This window comes from Pezoporus occidentalis, unplaced genomic scaffold (genome assembly GCF_034315485.1).
Source record: "Pezoporus occidentalis ecotype Australia unplaced genomic scaffold, CSIRO_AGI_Poc_V1 ctg6, whole genome shotgun sequence".
Classification (NCBI taxonomy): domain Eukaryota; kingdom Metazoa; phylum Chordata; class Aves; order Psittaciformes; family Psittacidae; genus Pezoporus; species Pezoporus occidentalis.
This window is the reverse complement of record NW_026915943.1, coordinates 7286158-7305769: the sequence shown is the minus strand read 5'-3', so window position 1 is coordinate 7305769 and position 19612 is coordinate 7286158. Positions and strand designations below refer to the sequence as shown.

General features: G+C 40.1%; 1 protein-coding gene across 1 annotated transcript in view; it reads right to left on the bottom strand.

Moving 5' to 3' along the window:
* TYR (tyrosinase) overlaps positions 1-18259 on the bottom strand; it is a 51283-nt gene extending 33024 nt beyond the window's left edge. Inside the window, exons 1-2 of the mRNA XM_062639231.1 lie at positions 17308-18259; positions 6308-6524 (exon numbers count right to left, since the gene is read on the bottom strand). Of these exons, the coding sequence (XP_062495215.1) occupies positions 6308-6524; positions 17308-18150 (1060 nt within the window). The 5' untranslated portion in view covers positions 18151-18259. The remainder of the gene's footprint in view (positions 1-6307; positions 6525-17307) is intronic.
* Between the last annotated feature and the right edge of the window lie 1353 nt (positions 18260-19612).

The following is a 19612-nucleotide window of genomic DNA, read 5'->3' as shown; positions in this document are numbered from 1 at the left end:
ACAAGGCAAAGTGCATTTGGGTCCTACATTTGGGCCAACAACCCCAAACAAATGCTACAGGCTTAGGGAAGAGTGGCTGGAAACTGCTCATGGAAAAGGACCTGTGGGTGCTGACTGATGGAGCTGAACATGAGCAGTTTGTGCCCAGGCAGCCAAGAAGGCAAGCAGCATCCTGGCCTGTATCAGCACCAGTGTGGCAGCAGGGCCGGGGCAATGATCATCCCCCTGTACTGGGCACTGGTCAGGCCACATCTCAAATCCTGTGTTCAGTTCTGGACCCCTCAATATGAAAGAGACATTGAGGTGCTGGAGTGGGTCTAGAGAAGGGCAATGGAGCTGGCAAAGGGTCTGGAGCGCAAGAGTGATGGGAATGGCTGAGGGACTTAGGGGATTTAATTTGGAGAACAGAAGGCTCAGAGGGGACCTTATCACTCTTTACAGCTGCTGAAACACTTTTTGTGGTGGGGGTTGGTCTCTTTTCCCAAGTAATGAGAGATAAGACAAGAAGAAACTGCCTCAAGTTGTACCAGGGGAGGTTTAGATTGGATATTAGAAGAAAATTATTTACTGAAAGGATTGTCAAATGTTGGAACAGGCTGCCCAGGGAAGTGGTGGAGTCACCATCCCTGGAGGTATTTAAAACACATGTAGATGTGGTGTAAAGGGACATAGTTAGTGATGGACTTGATAGTGTTTGGTTTATGGTTGGGGTCAATGATCTGAAAGGTCTTTTCCAACCTAAATGATTCTGTGATCCTATCATTTTATGTCTGAGTCCAATTGGCTGACATACTTAGTCCTGCTCTCCCTTGGGATGATTTTTTTCATTAATAAGGATTTCACATTTTAGGGAAGTTCAAGTCAGATAGATGTGTCTACTTTAAAATAGGAAGAATATAAGAGTTTTAAGGCCATATCCTTTCTGGTCTTTGAAATTAGTGATGTTCTTCTGGCTTAAGTTTGTGGAGTTTTTCTGCCATTGGCAATCTCACAGGAAATTTTTCAGGGTTAAATCTTATATATTTTCTCAAGCAATGTTATTGCTGTATTCTCTCTAGAGTGAGGTAGTTGCAAGATACACAGAATTTGGCCTAGGGGCTCTAGTAAATGAAAGTTTGTGATTGTCTAATTTAGACCATGTCACCATCTAGATTTTTCCACCAAAATGACTGTTTTGGGGACAATAGACTGTGGTCTGGGGACAATAGACTGTGGTCTGGGGACAGTAGACTTTTTAGTTCTCTACTAATAGCGCTCTGCAAGTTAACAGCACTTCCTCAATGTGCAGCATAAGTTTACCCAGAGATTGATGTTTGAGCTGGGTGAGAATGTTGGCTGTAGGGTCTAACTTTTTTAATTAGAAGTTTTCTGTTGGCAAACGTCATTTTGAGAAACCATTTTTCATTAGCTATATGGATCACAGTGAAAATACTGAGAAAACTTTCCCAGATGAAAATATCTTATTTCAATAAAAAAAAGGAAAATGTCCTATTCAAATGAAATTACATTTTGAAATGTTTGATGTTTTATTCCATTATTTCATGATAGAGCAGCAGTAACAATGCATAATTGTGACAGACAGTGGAATGCTATGACATGGCTTGACTTGATACCATGTGTCATGAGTTAATTATGAATAATGAAAGCGATACAGAGTTTTAGAATTTTTTTCTTTTTAAATGTTCTTTTGTTATTTTGTGCCAAACTTGGAAGGCACTGGTTTTCATTTGAAACTGCCATGAATAAAATAATTTCAGATGTGAAATTTGCTCACAAATAACAAGAAATTTTAAGGTTTTCACCTTCTCTTATTCTTAGGAGATAGCATTTGAGGTGTCACACCAAAACTGAAGTCCACAAAGGAGAAACCCAGCTATTTCATTTGCAGTCAGCTAATCCATTTCGGATCTCACCTGATGTTGATAAACCAAACTGATTTTTGGTTCTCATCTTGTATCTATGAAGTGTCCAGTGAGGTCAAAAGTGTTCCCCAATTAGAGCTATGATTCAACAAATCCTACATAAAATGTTTTTTCCCACTTCAAGTGGCAATATGCAAACTGCTTTTAACCTGTTGTTTTACAGTTAAAACAAAAACTGTCCTGTCCCAAAGTGAAAGGACAACCCATGTGCTCAGCCTCAGTGGGGTGTTGTTTTATTGAGCAATACTGACCTTTGCTGTTTATGGCTGTTGTAGTTACTCTTTGAGTGACAAAATTTCTGTCTCTGTGCAACATTTTCTGTTAGTCAAACAGAGATTCAGCCTGCATAATAATGTTTATACCCACCTCTCTGAAGGGTAAAATGGTGCTGTCTTTGTTCTAGTACACTCAAGCATGGAAGAGCATTAAGTTTTCCCTAGAAAGTATTCTTCTATATGGTTGGTTCTTTTAAGTGAGAACATTACAGAACTAAACTGAAGGGTGAATCTCACATTGCTGTAAATCAGGAGCCAGTCAATTACAGTCACTAGGTTGGTTCTGGTCACTAGAGTAGCTCCAGTACAGTCAATACACTTTGGATTTATGTTGGATCTAAAAGCTACTAGAATTTGACCTTAGGTGTGATGGCACTAACTTGTGTAAACAAGTAAAGAAGGACTGAAAAGTTTTTTGCTTAGGAAAAGTAGTAAATGTTAGGAAATATAGAGTGTTAGGTTTGTAAGAGTGCTGTCATGTAGAAGTAGGCACTGGAACAATAAATGCAAGCTGGCAATTGAAGCTTGGCATCTGTACAATAAAAAATAATAAGCAAGCCACTTTTAAGAAAGGAGCTAACACGATATGGTTTTTTTGGCAGTAATACTTGTTGAAAATCTTACCACCATCTTTGTCAACATTAACCATGTATTCTTGGCTTCATATTGCAGTTCACTATCGTGTTGGCTATATAAGTTAGTTGACAGAAATGTTTGTGGTCCTGTGATGTACAGTTGAGTGTTGACATAATTCAGGTTAAAAAATAAAATATCCTCAGAGAAAAAAATCTGCAAAAAGTTGTGCTGATTGAATAGGCTCCATCTCCACGGTAATATAGAGAAATACTGAGCCACACCTGGCTCACATTCAGACACTCATCAAAAGAAGCGTGACCAGCAGGTCGAAGGAGGTGATCCTGACCCTCTTCTCTGCTCTCGTGAGACCTCACTTGGAGTATTGTGTGCAGTTCTGGTGTCCTCAACATAAAAAGGACATGGAACTGTTGGAACAAGTCGAGAGGAGGCCACGAGGATGATCAGGGGACTGGAGAACCTCCCGTATGAAGATAGGCTGAGGAAGTTGGGGCTGTTCAGCCTGGAGAAGAGAAGGCTGCGTGGAGACCTCATAGCAGCCTTCCAGTATCTGAAGGGAGCCTATAGGGATGATGGGGAGGGACTCTTCATTAGGGACTGTAGTGACAGGACAAGGGATAATGGGTTAAAACTTAAACAGTGGAAGTTTAGACTGGACATAAGGAGGAAATTCTTTCCTGTTAGGGTGGTGAGGCACTGGAATGGGTTGCCCAGGGAGGCTGTGAATGCTCCATCCCTGGCGATGTTCAAGACCAGGTTGGACGAAGCCTTGTGTGAGATGGTTTAGTGTGAGGTGTCCCTGCCCACGGCAGGGGGGTTGGATGGGTTGATGATCTTAAGGTCCTTTCCAACCCTAACTATTCTGTGATTCTATGATTATGGGATGATGTGGACACAGCTATGCTTTAGTGATCTCTGTCTCGAAAGAAATATTCTTATGGAAAGAAAGATAATATCACTCTGCTGCCTTTTACGGTTTTCCATATAAGCACTTGAGCAATGTAGGTCTCTTTTAGCTAAGCTATAAAAGTTAGACAGCAATATAGGATCTGGTAATTGCACTGGGAGTTGGTCTATGAGTAAACATGGTCACTTTATTAACAGGTTTTCCCCTAGAACAGACATCTAATGTTAGGTTGTTCTGGTTTCAAGTCTACAGAGCTACTAAGGAGGGGACATTCATTGTCTCAGTCTTACCCTACTAAGCTGCAGCTTCCCAGGCTCCCTCGACATGATTCACAGGACTCACAGAGGTCCATATCCACTGCCAGGAGAAAAGAGGATTCTCAGGCTCTTTTCTTCCCGTTTAGAATCACATAGGAAGGGTCCTACATGTTCTCTGAGAGGGCTATGGTATGTGTCATGGAGGGCCTATCTTGATGGATTGATAAAGCAAACATGCTCTGCCCTGTGTTAACTGGATTCATCCAGAAGAAATGAAGTATCTTGACCAACAAAATAAAGGTTCTGTAGCTACCCAAGCTGTATGGACTCTGAATTGTATCTGGCTTGCATATATCCATGAGAACATATTTGTTTGTTGTTTTTTTTTTTCCCCAGTCTATTAGAACTATCTAAATCTCAAGAAAAACATTAGAATCTAATAGCAACAAACATGACATGCCTTGTGTGGTATTTGGAGGGCTCCAAATGACCTCAGTGGTGAGCTGGAGCTTCATAACCTCAGTTAGGAGAAAGATGAACACTCTTCAGCTTCTGAAGGGTCGTTACACAGAACAAAAGAACTCATTTGGAGGAAAAATTTGATTCAGAAGAGTTCTTGTAAGATACAATGATATTACCATTATTCAGATTAAAGCATGACCCTCTTCAAGTGTGATTGGCAGATGACACTATGATGTTAACAAAGACCAGCCATGACTGTGCTTGCTAGCCATGAAATTAATGTGACAGAGAGACAGCAATAAGGAAAATGTTTGACAGATTAATGGAACAAAACACTGACTCTGATTTTAGAGTTAAAATCACTTCTTCCAGTCTCCTTGAGAAGTAAAGGTGCTTTTCTGATCTTTGTGCTATTCTGTGTAACACAGCTACTGTTATTTTCAATGAGAAAATGCACCCATTTTTATCAAAAGGGGTATATTTGATCTATGACTCTATTTAGCTGCCAATTTAAACTTGACATTGACAAAAAGCAGGTTTTTCCCTTTTTATGCAAGTACCCACTCAATTACTCTCTTTTAATGAGCAGTCATGATACTGACTTTTTGGCTTTGTGAGTGAGTGGTCCGTTTTGACTCTGCTTCTCAGCAAACCCCTGTGGGGCTCAGCTTAACTTCCATAGACTGTGCATTTGCTTTTGTTCACAACACTAGCAGCACGATGGTGCACTCTCATTATGTTATGACTTGTTTATTTCAGTTCTCGTTTCTCTACTTCTGTTCCATGCTTTGCATCTATTTACGTACTTTAAGGATAAAAATGTAAACAAATTTCTACTCAGTTATGTCACCTTTTTCTTTCCCATAATTTGTGTAGCTACTGTTTTCAAAGATAAAAAGCACAGCTATGTCCAGAGCTGGAGTCAATTAATGTCTGGATTCTCAGCACAAAAATTCCACATTTTTGACTGCTTTTAGAGCTTAAACTGCTTCATTTTTTTTTCATCCTAAGAAATCTTTACAGCATTCCACACTGCATTTAAGAGTTACACTGAACATATTAAAAGTTTTGATTTCTTACCCTCACATGAGCTCCTATAATGCATTATTTTGGCCCTTGCTCAGTTCCTTGCAAGAAAAAAATCTCTGGGACATCAAGAGTAGGTAATATTTGATTCAACTGATATATGATACTGTAGAAATATTAATTGATACATATCATGTGCTATCCTTATTCATTAGCAAATGAGCAAGATTCAAAAAAGACTAGGTAGACAGATAGATAGATAATTAAGAATAATTACTCCTCTTAGCTAACGTCCCTTGTTTACTAGCACATTAGGAACATTCAAACCAGGTTGGATAGTTAGATAATTAAGATAAAAAACTAAATTCATCTGGAAATAATACCAAGTCTCATTCTTTTAGGTATAACTTAATCCCTAATCCTTAGAATTTGGAGAGAAGTCTGCTATGGAGTTCACAGTTGAAGGATGCAGACATAACATGCCAACTGGCAGCACCCTTTTTCAGCCTTGTTGGCCTCTGGAACACAGTGGGTTTCAGGGCAAACCTGTAACGCACATGGACATTGTTATGTGTACGTAGATTATTAGGTGGTCTCCTTTTATACAGTCTTATATTTCTTTGCTGTGCTTGGTGCAGACAATATCAGGAAACAATATCTCCTAACATGTTATTTTCTATTTTCTTATCAAATGCCTTTAACATGGTTCTTTGTGTCTGTTGCTACTCCAGAGGAAAACACAAGATTTTATTTCTTTTTGGGTGGTGCTTCATAGAATCAACTCACACAGCCAAGTTTAGTGACTCTAACCCCAGAGAGACTCAATTTACAGATGGAAATGGCATAATAGAATAATCATGTTACCTTCCAAAGTGTTTCGGAAACTGTAATTGGCCATTTTATCCATGGGTCCAGATTCATACTGAGTCAGTGATAGGCAAAATTCAACTTCAGCTGAGGATGGGAGCCTTGGGGTCCTTGATTTATCATTGTTCCCAGGATTTCGCAGTATAGGTCCCTCACTTGTGGCATTGCATAAAGCCTCACGGCTGTTGTACTCTTCAGACCGAGTACAAATTACCTGTATAAAACACTTTCTATTAGCAGAGTTGCAATTGTAAAAAATAAAAGCAAACAGAAGATGTTAATATTTTTTTTAAGGAGTGAAGAAAACGTGCAATGCAATAAGTTTGTTGCAAGAAAGATTATATATTAATTTTAAATTTTTCTGTGTATGATTTTCATATAAGCTGGGTTATTTCAAAGAAGACATCCTTCTAGTACAGGGTACATCTTAAAAGAATACACTAATCTGTATCTGAAACTACCCATGTGGACTAAGGCATCAGTTCTCATTTATACCCTTGAAAACACGCTGAGGCTCAATTCAGTGTTACCTACAAATAGTAGGCAAGCAGGACAGGAGTGGAGTTAAATATGCTGCTGCGGTTGCGAAATGGAGGATTTTGGCTTCAGCCAAAGCATCCTGAACAAAGCCAAAATCACAGATTTTTGCTCCCCACACAGTAAGAGGGGGAATTGTTGGCTTTGAATATGAAAATAGCTCCAAAACCAAACCCCTTTCATTCTGAAAATATCTGTGTTTTGTCAGACTAAACGAGCACTTAGTTTCACTCTGTCTTGATGATGATGTATGTACAAAATGTGAAAAGATGCTGCTCTACTTCTGAGGAATGTTACAAGGATGAGCATGTATCAGCAATTGAGATATCACAGTGGTGGGTATTGGAAAAGCACCTCAGTATCTGAATACAGATATTAAATGCTGTCAGAATCAAACATAATTTATATAAATGCTCTGGGTTCACAGGCAAAGTCCAGTTACAATTGCATAACAAGTCATTATTTGTCAGATGATCTGTAGAAGCTGCTAGTCCTATTTGAGACTCCTGGAACAGAAATGAAGTTCAATGTAACCTCAAATGACAGTCAGCTAGTTTTGGCTGAGTCAAGCTCCTTCACATTTGCCATGAGTTAAAACTACCCACACAGTCTGTAAGTGTCACAAAGTGGCTGCTCAATATTTTTTATGCCACAATAACGTATTTATTGTCTAAGAATGTGTCTTTGATGATCATGATCTTTTATAGTAGCTCGCACTGCATGTCTTTCTTGGCCAGAGAAGTGATCAGAATGAGAAGGAGGATTTTTTTGTCATATTCTGGTACAATAAAAATACAGGGAATTAGTACAAGTGCTAACTTGCATTTCTACTTTATATTCAGGAACTTCCTTGACATGGTGTCAGTATGGAATATTGTCGTGGTTTAAACCCAGTGAGGTAATTCGTTCACTCACTTCCCCCCCCTTTCTTGCCCTCCCCCTGCTCTTGGAGGGACGGAGAGGAGAATTGAAAAGAATGCAACTCCCACAGGTTGAGATAAGAACAGTTTAGTAACTAAGGTATAACACAAATCACTACTGCTACCACCAGTGATAATAATGATAAAGGAAATAACAAGGGAAGAGAATACAACACCTCAGCACCAGCCGACTGATAACTTGCCCCCCCATTTCGACCGATACCTCCTCCAACCCTGCAGTCTCCCAGCCCTTCCGGCTAACTCCCAGTTACATCCTGGGCATGACGTGCTGTGGTATGGAATACCTCTTTGGTCAGTTTGGGTCAGGTGTCCTGTCTCTGCTTCCTCCTGGCTTCCCCTCCTCCCTGGCAGAGCATGAGGCTCACAAAGTCCTTGGCCAAACCAAAACATCGCTATCAGCTCTGTTCCCAGGAAAATGCACTGCACCAGCTACCAAGAAGGAGAAACATGACTGCTACTGCTGAACCCAGGACAAATATGGAGGAAAATATAATGACACAAGCAGAAGATCAGACTAAAGAATTTGGTGGGTGTGTATAGCAGAACAGCTGATGGATCTAGGAGAACGAAACAGAACAACAGTGTTCTGCTATCTGTTGTTTTGGGTTTTTTTACTGAAAACCCCACCAAAACAAATAAAACTCCAAATCACCAGAGATTCCTTCGAAATACAGGACTCTGTGATTGTCAGATAATCAACATAGTTAATGAGAATTTTTTGTGGAGAAAGAAGACGTTCATTACTGAGTGAGACATCATAGAGGAGAAAACTTGTAACACTGAAACCTCCAGAATTCTTTCATCCCAGAGGTGTATTTCTATTTCATGGAAACAGTGAATGAGAAGGTGAGTGAAAGCAATCATCTCTGCTAGAATGGGATGGAAGAACATGAGATTCTCTTTTAGTGCAGGAAGTGAGTAGGAGATTCACTTCACCAGTACAAATTGCCAAACTGAAGCAACACTTTAAGATAACCTCTGCAGTCAGGGGAAAGGCATCTCCTGAGTGTGATTCAGCCCTCCTAAGACAGATGTCAGGTAGATGGGATGTACTTACCTCTAAGGGTGCCTAACCCTCTCCACTGACTAAGTCAATGAAATAAAATGTATGAAAAAAACAATGCAGAACCAGTCTCTGGACTGCAGTTAGCAAGGGAAGCAAAATTAAGAGTGTTCCACTTAATGCTCTGTTTCTGCATTAGAATGGGATGAATCATACCCTAAAGGTATGGATGTGCCTCTGAAGTGACTAAAGACAGAGCCAAAGGCAAGTTGCTTTGTTGCCTGACTAAATCAAACGAGTGGAAGTATTTGAGATGAATCCTTTTCTAAATGATTTGACCACGTCAGAAAGTGTCTGACGAAGCTCTTGATATAACCTAGATTTCTTATGAATCTAGAGTTCTTATATGATAAATTTCCTATGAATATGAATCTCCTGAATAAATCATTCTTGTCATTTTGGGGATTTTTTAAGGAGATAAGGAAGCTTATCAGAGAAAAACATCCTTGGAGACTGCTGTATTAGCTGAAATCTGCCTTAGTAATCTGTTAAAACAACCAAGGTGCCCTTGGAGGCTGTAGGAAGTTGCCCAGCAGAGAGTTTCATGTTCACATAGCTCCCAGAAACTCACCAAGTGGGTCAGGATTGTGCCTATAAGAGGGACTGAGGTCAGGACTGTGCCTCTAAGAAGTCTCTTCCAAGAATCCCCCCCAAGAAGGGAGAAGGAGTGAAGGGAGAGACCTACTGTTATAAACACAAAGCATAGCTACAGTGCTGGTTTTATGATTGCTTTGTGTTACTGAGAGTTTATTCCTGTTAGAAGGAAAATAGGGGATGATTCAAGAGGTAATCCAGTAATTTCTTTGTTTATAAAAATGCACAGCCCTATGTCCATAGAAATGCACTTGTGAAGAAAGCAAGTGTGTTTTGGCTGGTGAAACTCAACCCATTTCCCAGTTGTCATTTGGCTCAGAAAATACATACATGTGGATTTTCTGTTTAACTCTGTTTTCTATGGACTTTATTCAGGTCCATATCTGCCTTGCCATCTCCTATCTTTTCATCCTCTCTCCTCTGCCATGGGAATATACTCCCACTGTGTCTTTAAAGAGCAATCAGATTCTTCCTTCAAGACCAGCTTTTCAGATATTCAGAGAGGGAATCTTTAAGCATGAGCTCAAATATAATTAGACAAACACCTTCCCTTTGTTCTATTTATCAATTTCAGTGGGATTTAATGCAACTGCTAATGTTATGAGGCTTATAAATTATTAAAGTGCTAATTTTTCTTTTACATTTACTTCTTAGTGTATCCCTCATTAACTGTCTGACTAACCAAATTAATCCCAAATAGAAGCCAGACGCTATAAGGTATTTGGTAACTAAGTCATGGTCAAGAAAAGCCAACATATGGGCCAGGAATGAAAATATTAGTCTGTGACTTTTTTTCTGAGCTAAAAATTAAGGTCTGGACATGAAATTAACCTGGATGCTTTTCCAGAAAGGTGCAACTTAGGTAATATAAATTATGGGTCTACCCTGAAAGTATGATTTGCTGGTTTATCAGTCATGTGATGTGTAAGTGATAACAGAACACAGGTCAGTCAAATTGTTCTTTCTGGATGCAACTGCATAAAGCACACACAAAAGGGGTCACATTTGTTCCATTCAGCAGCAGTACTTTCTACTAAGAACATGATTTTCTGTTCACTTTTGGAACAGTCCTAAGCAAATTTCTGAGCTCACCCCGGACAAGTCTTCCTATTCAAACTGCACCGAGCGCCTGCTCTCCTTCATGCATATATCCATCAGCTCCAGGGAAATCGCTGGGAAGATACTCCGAGGAAATGCTTATGTAAGTAGTTAGCAGAGTAAATGCCAGTAGATGGCACTCCAGAATACGCAGCATCTTTCCTGGGCCTTGTAGCACTCAGCCCAAAACATCCCTCCGTGCACTGCAGTTGACATCTTTAGCACAGCTCTTGGTATTGTTTCTTAGAAAACAGACTGTAAATGTTCAGAAGCGCTGCGGCTGTCTCGCACCTTTTTGCGACTGGGAAACCCTTTCTTCTTTCAAAAAGACAGAGCAGGCCCTGTGCCTATATAAAGTGAATTGCATTTCAGGGGCCTTCAGCAATGTTCAGTTCTGTGCCTGCTATTTTTGAATTCAAAGCTTTGGGGGGTTTGGTGGGACATTCTTTGTGGTTTCTTTGTACTTGTTGGAGCTGAGCTCACAGGGACATCCAGGACAGGTAACACACCTGAACACTCAGAAAAAGGTGATTTTCTATGGTATTGAAACAGCTGCTCACTTACAAAGCAAGCTGAAGTTCCTCATTTTGCTGGAGAAGTACTGCCATTCAAAGGGTTAATCCACACCTATGAATCCTTTCGAGCTGGTCCCTTACTCTGCTGAGCCCACTGAGTGTGAGTTTCCCCCCACCCAGAAAGTGTATCATCGTGTTTCACAGTGTTATGCTCCAGGTTAAAATAGCCTAAAAGAACCACTTCAGACTACAGCCAGAGCAACCACATGGCTTGCTTTCTGTGGCTCCCTTCCCAGCCACGGGGATGTGATGTGACACATCCCCATGTCTCCGTTTGTCCTATGTGAAGTCCAGACTTCTCAACTGGAGCCTCAGGTCCCATTTTTGGCCAAAAGAGATTTTGTTCTGATTCATTGCCTTTCTCTGTCTTTCTCCTGTTATTCTCACACCCTTGCTTGGGAACAGCATTAAAATGCAGCCCTCACACTGGATTTAAAATATTTGGCAATTGTAAAGAGGTTTAAATTTTACTTTTTTGGCTGCATTAGGGTCTGGCATAATCTAATCCTAGTTAACTGGCATCCACAAGCCATTTGCTCACCAAACAGGGAAAATGCAATGAAATTCCCAAATAACCAGCAGCAGAACAAACTGTTGGGAGCTTGTTTTTATAGGCAGAACTTTAAAGGTGCTGTGTCTACAGCAGATCAAAAATTTATTAAGACACTGTATATATATATATCTATCTGGTTCTTCATATACTCCTGAATATTAACAGGAATGGAAAGGTGAAACTGAATAAAAAGAAAATTTGGAAAGCAAAGATTTAGAGAAATTCTAAGAAACCTCTTTGTGCAACGATAAGGTCATTAATTATCTTTCTGACCCTCACGACATATGCATTAACTGGAAGAGTTGTGAAACTCAAGCTAAAAGGAGATGAGACAAACACAAAGTGACAGTACTGAAACAAACCCAGAGCCTTCAAGGTATTTTCTCAGCCTTCAGTAAAAGCTGGCTGAATTTCACCTTTTTGCTCAGAAGCAACCCAGAACTGGGAGGTAATTTTACCCCATTCAGCACCTCAAAATAGTTCTGGGGTGGGGTAGGAAGCTCTGCTCTCAATCGGTGCTGAAATATTCTGGTTTGGCAAAGCATGATTCCCTGCTTTCTCTCTGTCTCCAAGCTATACTGTTGGTGCTGCTGTCTCCACATCTACTGCAAATTCACTAGGACATATCTCTCTACAGAGAGACGGTAAGCTGCTTTTTCTGGCGATTTATTAACAAACCAATTTTTTTTACATTCCTTAGCTATTAATTTATGCACCTCTGAAGATGCTTATTTTTTACACTACATGACTCCTCAGCAAGCACGGTTATATACTGGAAAACAGCTAACCACAGTCCAAACTCTGCTGTCACACACACGTGATCCCATAGAAGAATGGGAATTACTCTGAGGTTGCAGTGACATAAAGAGGCTGAGGATACCCGAGTGGCTGCATCTGCTGTGCACAGATCCTGGTTCCCTCAGGCGGTGGTGTGGCATGTAAAGAGTTACCTCTTTGCAACAGGAAACACTTCAATTTTATAACCCATGTAAGCATATTATTAGATCAATATTGATAGAGATTCAGCTGGACAGGGTGCTGAGCTATGTTGGCTAGACTGTGCTTTTGTAAAGAAAGGTTGGTCCAGATGATCCTTGAGGTCTCTTCCAACCTGGTATTCTATGAGCCTTGATCCTACCTATGATTGATAAAGTCTTCCTTTATAGCTGCTTGCTCCATTTGGGTTGTTGTTTTTAGTTCACCAGCCTATAGCTGGCAAAAAAACCCTAACGAGTTGCAATAAGAAATAAAGACATGGAGTTCATGAGATATTTGGGTGTCCACGAGCAGATGGATGTAAGACTTTGGCTGATTTAAGAATCAAGCAGTGTTGGGTTCTGGTGTTTGTATTCTTGAAAATATCCTGAAGTTTTTAAAGGGGGGCATGAAATAGTGCCTCAAATGATTCCTTCAGACTATTCAGCTAGTAACATAGCCCCCTGATAAACTGTGCTTAGAATTAAATTGCTGTCTCTGAATAGCTGAATTTCATATTTCTTATAAAATCTTATCTTCAGGTAGTGGATCTAAAATACTGTCATTATTAGTCTAGGAACACTACAACCATTTTCTCTTTGTGTAACTTGTTTCCTTTTTGCAGTAGCTTTACATTTGTGTAAGCGGTTCTACAGGGTGATACAGAATGACATTCCAAAGGAAATTCTTGGTGCTTGCATCAAAGAATTGGCTGCAGGCTTACACCAGCACATCTGACAGCAGACAGCTCTCCACCTTATGCAATTACTTCTCTCAAGTCATATCTTTTAGGAAAGACAAAAATACTGGGGGCTAAAGTTGGAGCTATAGCCTGCTTGCCATAAGAACTAAACCAGCAATTCCATTCTCCTGCTTTATTTTCTTTATCATCTCTCTAGCACACTGGGGGGATCCCTAAGCTCTAATGTAACTACCAGTAGAAAGATTCTGATTTTATTTGCAGAAAGCTTTTTATACATTTGTAACTCCACTGCTTCAGTTGTTTCTCCATATTAGTTCTGGAGCAGAGGAGAGCAGAATTTCACCTACTACTATTTAAATGAAGCATAATTATTATTGTTTGCTTTTTGTTGTTTTTTTTTTAGCACACCCATTATCTAGAATAATTATAGAAATGGGCACCAAGACAAATAACCTCTCAAATGTCATGGAAGATCTCCATTTCCCATATAGCTTTCTGTTAAGTCAACATAGAATTGCGTAAACTGGTAAAGCAGTAGTAGGTGTCATGCAGTCCTAATTCCTAATTCAACACTTGAATCATCACAAGCAAGTAACTGAAAACACGAGAAAATCCTTCCCACCTACCCTAAAACATAAGCCAAGCAAACAAATTGAAACACTAAAGATTCCTGATAGTCTTGCTGGTAAAATCTAAGGCAGGAATCAGAATTGTCACTTAGATGATAAACATGAGAAAAATATGGATGGATAATTCACTCAGCTAAATGGTAACAGCAGCATGTGGAAGGAAAAGTAAGGCAAAAGCAAAAATTTCAGCATGTATTCATGGGTATCCATGTTGCCATGGCAACTTCTCAATGGAATAAAGTATTTTCTCCTTTCTTTAGGGATTAAAAAAGAGATGCTGTTCTGCAAATAAGCACTTTACCTTTTCTTTTAAAGAAATCTATAACTACTGCCTAACATAGCAGGCATTTTTTTGTTATGGGAAGAGACTTGAAATTCTAAAAGGAACACCATATTACAGATGAGTTGTTTAAAAGGTTTCTCGTGCCCTCTTTTCATTTTGAGTGCTTATTGAAAGCCTAAATTCCTTCACATTTCTGGATCCTCCTCTTTTCTTCTCTCTTTCTGTTTAGCTACACAGCTTGGATAATCAGTGTATTCTGCAGCAGATCTGTGGCTGTTTTCCGGTTCAAGCTTAGGCTATTTTTGTTCCCTTTTGAATTTCTGAAGTGAGATTCTGATTTCTTACTTAGTGCTACTTGAAGGAGCTGTATTGACTGTTATTCCATCATAAGCAATTGTTTGAATTTGTATTCAAGGCTAATAAAGAAGCATCAGTTTGTGTTGTATCTTCACCCCAAACTCACCGACTGAAAACGCAGATCTGTTCAATCTCTTTCATTCTTTCCCTAGATAAGGCAGCAGTTATACATAGATAGAAGATGTCAAAAGAGAATAATAACCTTTGAGGATAAATTTATTGTAGTCCAATTTTGTATTTGTTTTTTAAGTATAACATACACAGAAATGGCTGAAAAATAGAAGTGGTAAGCACCCATTATCAGATATAACTTGGAAAACTTGAGCAAAGAACTTAGAGCTTTTATACATACACTGACAATGTATTTTAAACACAATATGTTTTTTTTTTGTTCTACCTATTCAAGTTATATAAAAAAAATACCTTCTAAAGCAACTTTCTAATAAAAAATTGTCTTTATTTTCTGAATATGTCTGTGGGAACTGACCTTATATGAGAAGTTATAAACCTGACTGTTTCTTAAATATATACATTGCTACTTGTAAATTTTCTGTGTGCTTATTACCACGATGGAAAAATTCTAAAAATCTGGATATGATTTATAACACCCTTGATAAAAATGAACTAAACATAGAATCATAGAATAGTTAGGGTTGGAAAGGACCTTAAGATCATCTAGTTCCAAACCGCTTGCCATGGGCAGGGACAACTCACACTAAACCATCTTACCCAAGGCTCTGTCCAACCTGGCCTTGAACACTGCCAGGGATGGAGCATTCACAGCTTCCTTGGGAAACCCATTCCAGTGCCTCACCACCCTCACAGTAAAGAAACATAACTATAACTCTATAACTATCATAACTATATGGCCTCCCCAGTTCATTTAGAAAATCTGCTAGCAACTTGCTGATTCCTTTGTGCTACTTGCTTCCTTCTATCTTGGTTATCTCCTCCAATATCTGTACTGGTAGTTCCTCTTGACACCTGTATCATTTTCACATAACTCTTTGCTCAGCTCGGTGCAAAAAACCATCAAATCCACTTCATTCTGGTAATGTAATCTAATTAAGTCAGTAAAGTCCATCCAGGTTCATGTTGTTAGAAAACAGCAAAGTCTCACAATTGGATGAAAATACATGTTTGTAGCTATAGTTATTTTATAGCCATGTCTACACTGGTAAATTCAATGTGGCCAGGAAATTTCCTGGGTACTGAGGCAAAATGACATGAAATAGTCTATGTCTATGCCAGTAAAATCATCTTAGCCTCCTAAAGAGGGCGGCTGCATGCAAACATTCTCCTGGGAACAGTCCCTGAAAAGAACCTGTTTGGGGGAAAACTAATCAATACATGAAAAATGTGTGCCAGAGAATGTCCTAAAATAGCCCTGTTGCAGTATGCATGTGCTTGAATTTGCAGGTATATACACAGCCTGTATTATTCAGAAGGCACAAATCATCACTAAATATGATATGTCTAGCCCAGTAAGCCCAGTTAGTTGCATTTTTGTAATGCTAGAATATCACAAAGCTACTGGAGCTTGTATCTCTCTCACTTTCTGTTAAATCACTAAAACTGCCCAGCCTTCATTTGGGTTGCTGCTACAGAAATAAGTAGAACAAAGATAGATATATACCAACATAATCATAGACTTCTGCGCCAGAAGCGACTGTTTCTATTGTCATGATGAAGTGTGTCTGTAGAAGCCAATAGACCTCTGTCACTGTATTTCAGGCAATGTGGCAATAACAATCAAAAGACAAAAAGTCTAAAAGCTCTCAGTTTTAGAACAGCACAGTACAGTTCAGCTATGTAAGACCATATCACCTATGTAAATATGTAAATTTACCTTGGTATACAGGCTAATTTCCAGTGCTTTTATGTGGCAGGAATAGCTATTGAATTTACTTTTTAGCTCCTTTTTAACAGCAGAGATTATTTCTTGAATTTCATTTGAACTACTGATGTGAATTACACAGATGCGTCTTCTGTGTGCTAAAGATTTGTTTTATTCCTTTGTTTATTTGTTTTAAATTGAAAGCAGATTAGCTTGAATTGATAGCTTTTAACTCTTGGATGGAGGAAAGCACTGTGAAAAGAGCAGAGTGCCTGAAAACTTTCTTGCTTTTATCTCCATCATTCAGTCACCGATCAGCTTACAATGGCTGTATCCTAGCAATTTATGTACATAAATCTTGCTTTTTCTCACCTGACTGCCACAGCAGCCCCAAGCCTGTTTAGCCTGCTGAAGTCCACGTTTGGACTCAAAGGCTTTACTTTCCTCCTTCCACTTTAACTTCAGGTTCCTTATTAAGCAGCCTAAATCCTACAGTCCTGGAGAGAATAGACAAAGAAACGAATTAACAGCTCTAAATGAAGATTAAGTTCACATACAAACCAATTTTCTCTCTGTGGTAGTGCTTATTTTCTCTCCAGGAATGTCTAAGGAAAGGCAGCATGGCTAAGCTCAAGAGGGTTGTGGAGTCTCTCCCTCTGGAGACGTTCAAAACCCACCTGGATATGTTCTAGGCTGTAGGGTCATTGGACTAGATGATCTCTAAAGTCTCTTCCAACACTAACAATTGATTCTGTGATTCTGTAAGCTCCCAGCCTGTACACATTGCTTACGTGCCTCACATCAGGTAGAATAATTCCCTTCCCCTTCCCCTTCCCCTTTGCCTGTCCTTACCTGCCACGAGGAGAAAAATGATGCTGGGCTGAGTAAATTAGGGTTGGTGGGATGTCTGCCTCCCATGTATTCATCAGTGCATACCACACAGTCCTCTGCATCTCTCCAGTCCCAGTAGGGGATGGTGAAGTTCTCATCACCTGTTATCTTCTGTATCTCACGTTCCCACAACAGCAGGAAGACACGATGCCAAGGCAGAAAGCCAGGGGCTTCATGGGCAAAATCAATGTCTCGCCACACATTAGACCCACCTAAGAGTGTGTCTCGAGATGCATAATAATGCATCCACACAAAGAGATCATACACGTTGATGTTTCTGAACATGGGGTTGGAGCCATTGTTCATTTGAATATATGTACCAGTGGCAATAACATAGTCCTGGCTAGGGGTGTTCTTTGCCAAGTTAAGGTAGGCAAGAAACCTGTCCTTCTCACTGGTGGTGAGCTGGAAGATGTTTCTTCTTGTTCTCAGTCGCCTTTCAGTGCAGTTGAGTCCTGAGAAACCAAACTTGCACTCCCCACAGTTGAATCCCATGAAGTTGCCTTCGCATTTACATGTCCTGTTGTAAAATACAGAGGGCCAGTCCTCTCTGTCATCCACTCCTGAGAAAGGGAACTGCGGTCCCAGTGGAGCCTGCGAGAGAAGGATGTTCTGGCAGAACCCTCTGCTGGAAAGCTCCCCACAAGGGGACCCATCTCCATCCCAGGGGGGACAGCACTCCTTCCTCAGCAAGCTCTCTGTGTTCGCACAGGCTCTGGGGAACTGCCCACTGCATGGCTGAAGGATGACTAGCAGAAATCCCATGGCAAACAGCAGCATCCTCACAGAGCAGTGGGAGAGCATTGGTGTTATGCTTCAGTGCATGGAGTGCTCTCTCTGACCCCTCCAAAGTCCTGGGTGTGAAAGAAATTCCTCCCCTCTACCAGGAACGCTTCACTGCTGATTACTTCGACAGTGCACCCCCCAATGTCCTTCCCCATACCTACCCTCGATGAATGTACACACAAAATACACTTTGGGGTTAATCTGATTATCACATGTTCTGGGTGAAAGCCAAGTGACTTTTTCCCCACCCCTTATGAGTTCTGAAATACAGGCACTTATTATAAACTTTCACCTCCTGCCTAACACATGATTGCTTTCCTCTGACAATTGGAGAGGAAGTAAAATTAAACTTTGGACACAGAAATAGTTGTCAGCTCTTCACATTCCTTGTTTGATCATATGCTGTAGAGTAAGCGGTGGTTTAAGAAAAGACCCTGAAAGATCCGATCAGTTAAATAAGCACAGTGAACTTGAAACTGAGAAAATAAACAATTTGGGGGTAAACTTTCTGTTTTTTTAAGAGGAAGTGATCATAAAATGTGGTCAGATTAAGTGTGAACATAGGGCAGAAGCAGAATAAATGGGTTGGCTTGGCATTTTTGTATTTCAGTGGAAGCTGGCATATGGCAAAGTAACTTCACAAGGAAAGTAATGAACTTTTCAGGAGGAAAAATCCAACTTTTTGTTTCCCTAGAAGTCATAGCAATTTGGCAGGTAATGGCCCACCAAAATCTGCCCCAGAACTTCTCTGCAGTTCTGTGGGAAATACAGACAATCTTCCAATATGTTTGCAGAAAGCACTTTAGGCAACTGTCTCTGTACCTGGAAGGCAAACCTTGACTCCTGTTTTAGTCCCACTGAGCAGTCTGCAAGCATCCTATCTGTGTTTTGTACTGAATATGTTACTGGGCAGCCTCCAGACCACCCAGCATTTTCTTCTTATACATTAGCTTGATGAGAGCTAATTGAGCTGCACGGGTAGTGTTAGAAGTTACATATTCTTTGAAGCTGCCCCTTGAAGCAAAAAGACAGTAGTTGTTTTACTGCTGAACAGATTGAATGTGAACTATCCATGATTTTCTTTAGTAGCACTGTTAATAGTGAGAGTGGTTCTACTGGTTTTATTCTTTTTTTACTAAAAACATCATTTACTAAAAACAACATTTCCTTATGCTTAGGTAAAATCTCAGCAGGGCAAGAACAACTTATAGGCAAATGAAGTGAGAACTTCCCTGGGAAACAATGCCTTCTGCTGGGATCAGCAGTTCATCACATGACTGTGCTGAGGAGCACGAGGCGCTTTAATCCTGTTGGCTTCTACGCCTCAGGTATTCCAGGCGATTATCCCCAAATCCCACTGCCAGGGAGCCTGCGATGGGGAAGCTGGAAGCAAGAAGGGCAAAGGAAAAGGAGTTGCTTTTTCAAAGAATATTTCTAACCACAGGTTGATGTTTACTGTTGTTTGACTGATTCCCCTGGT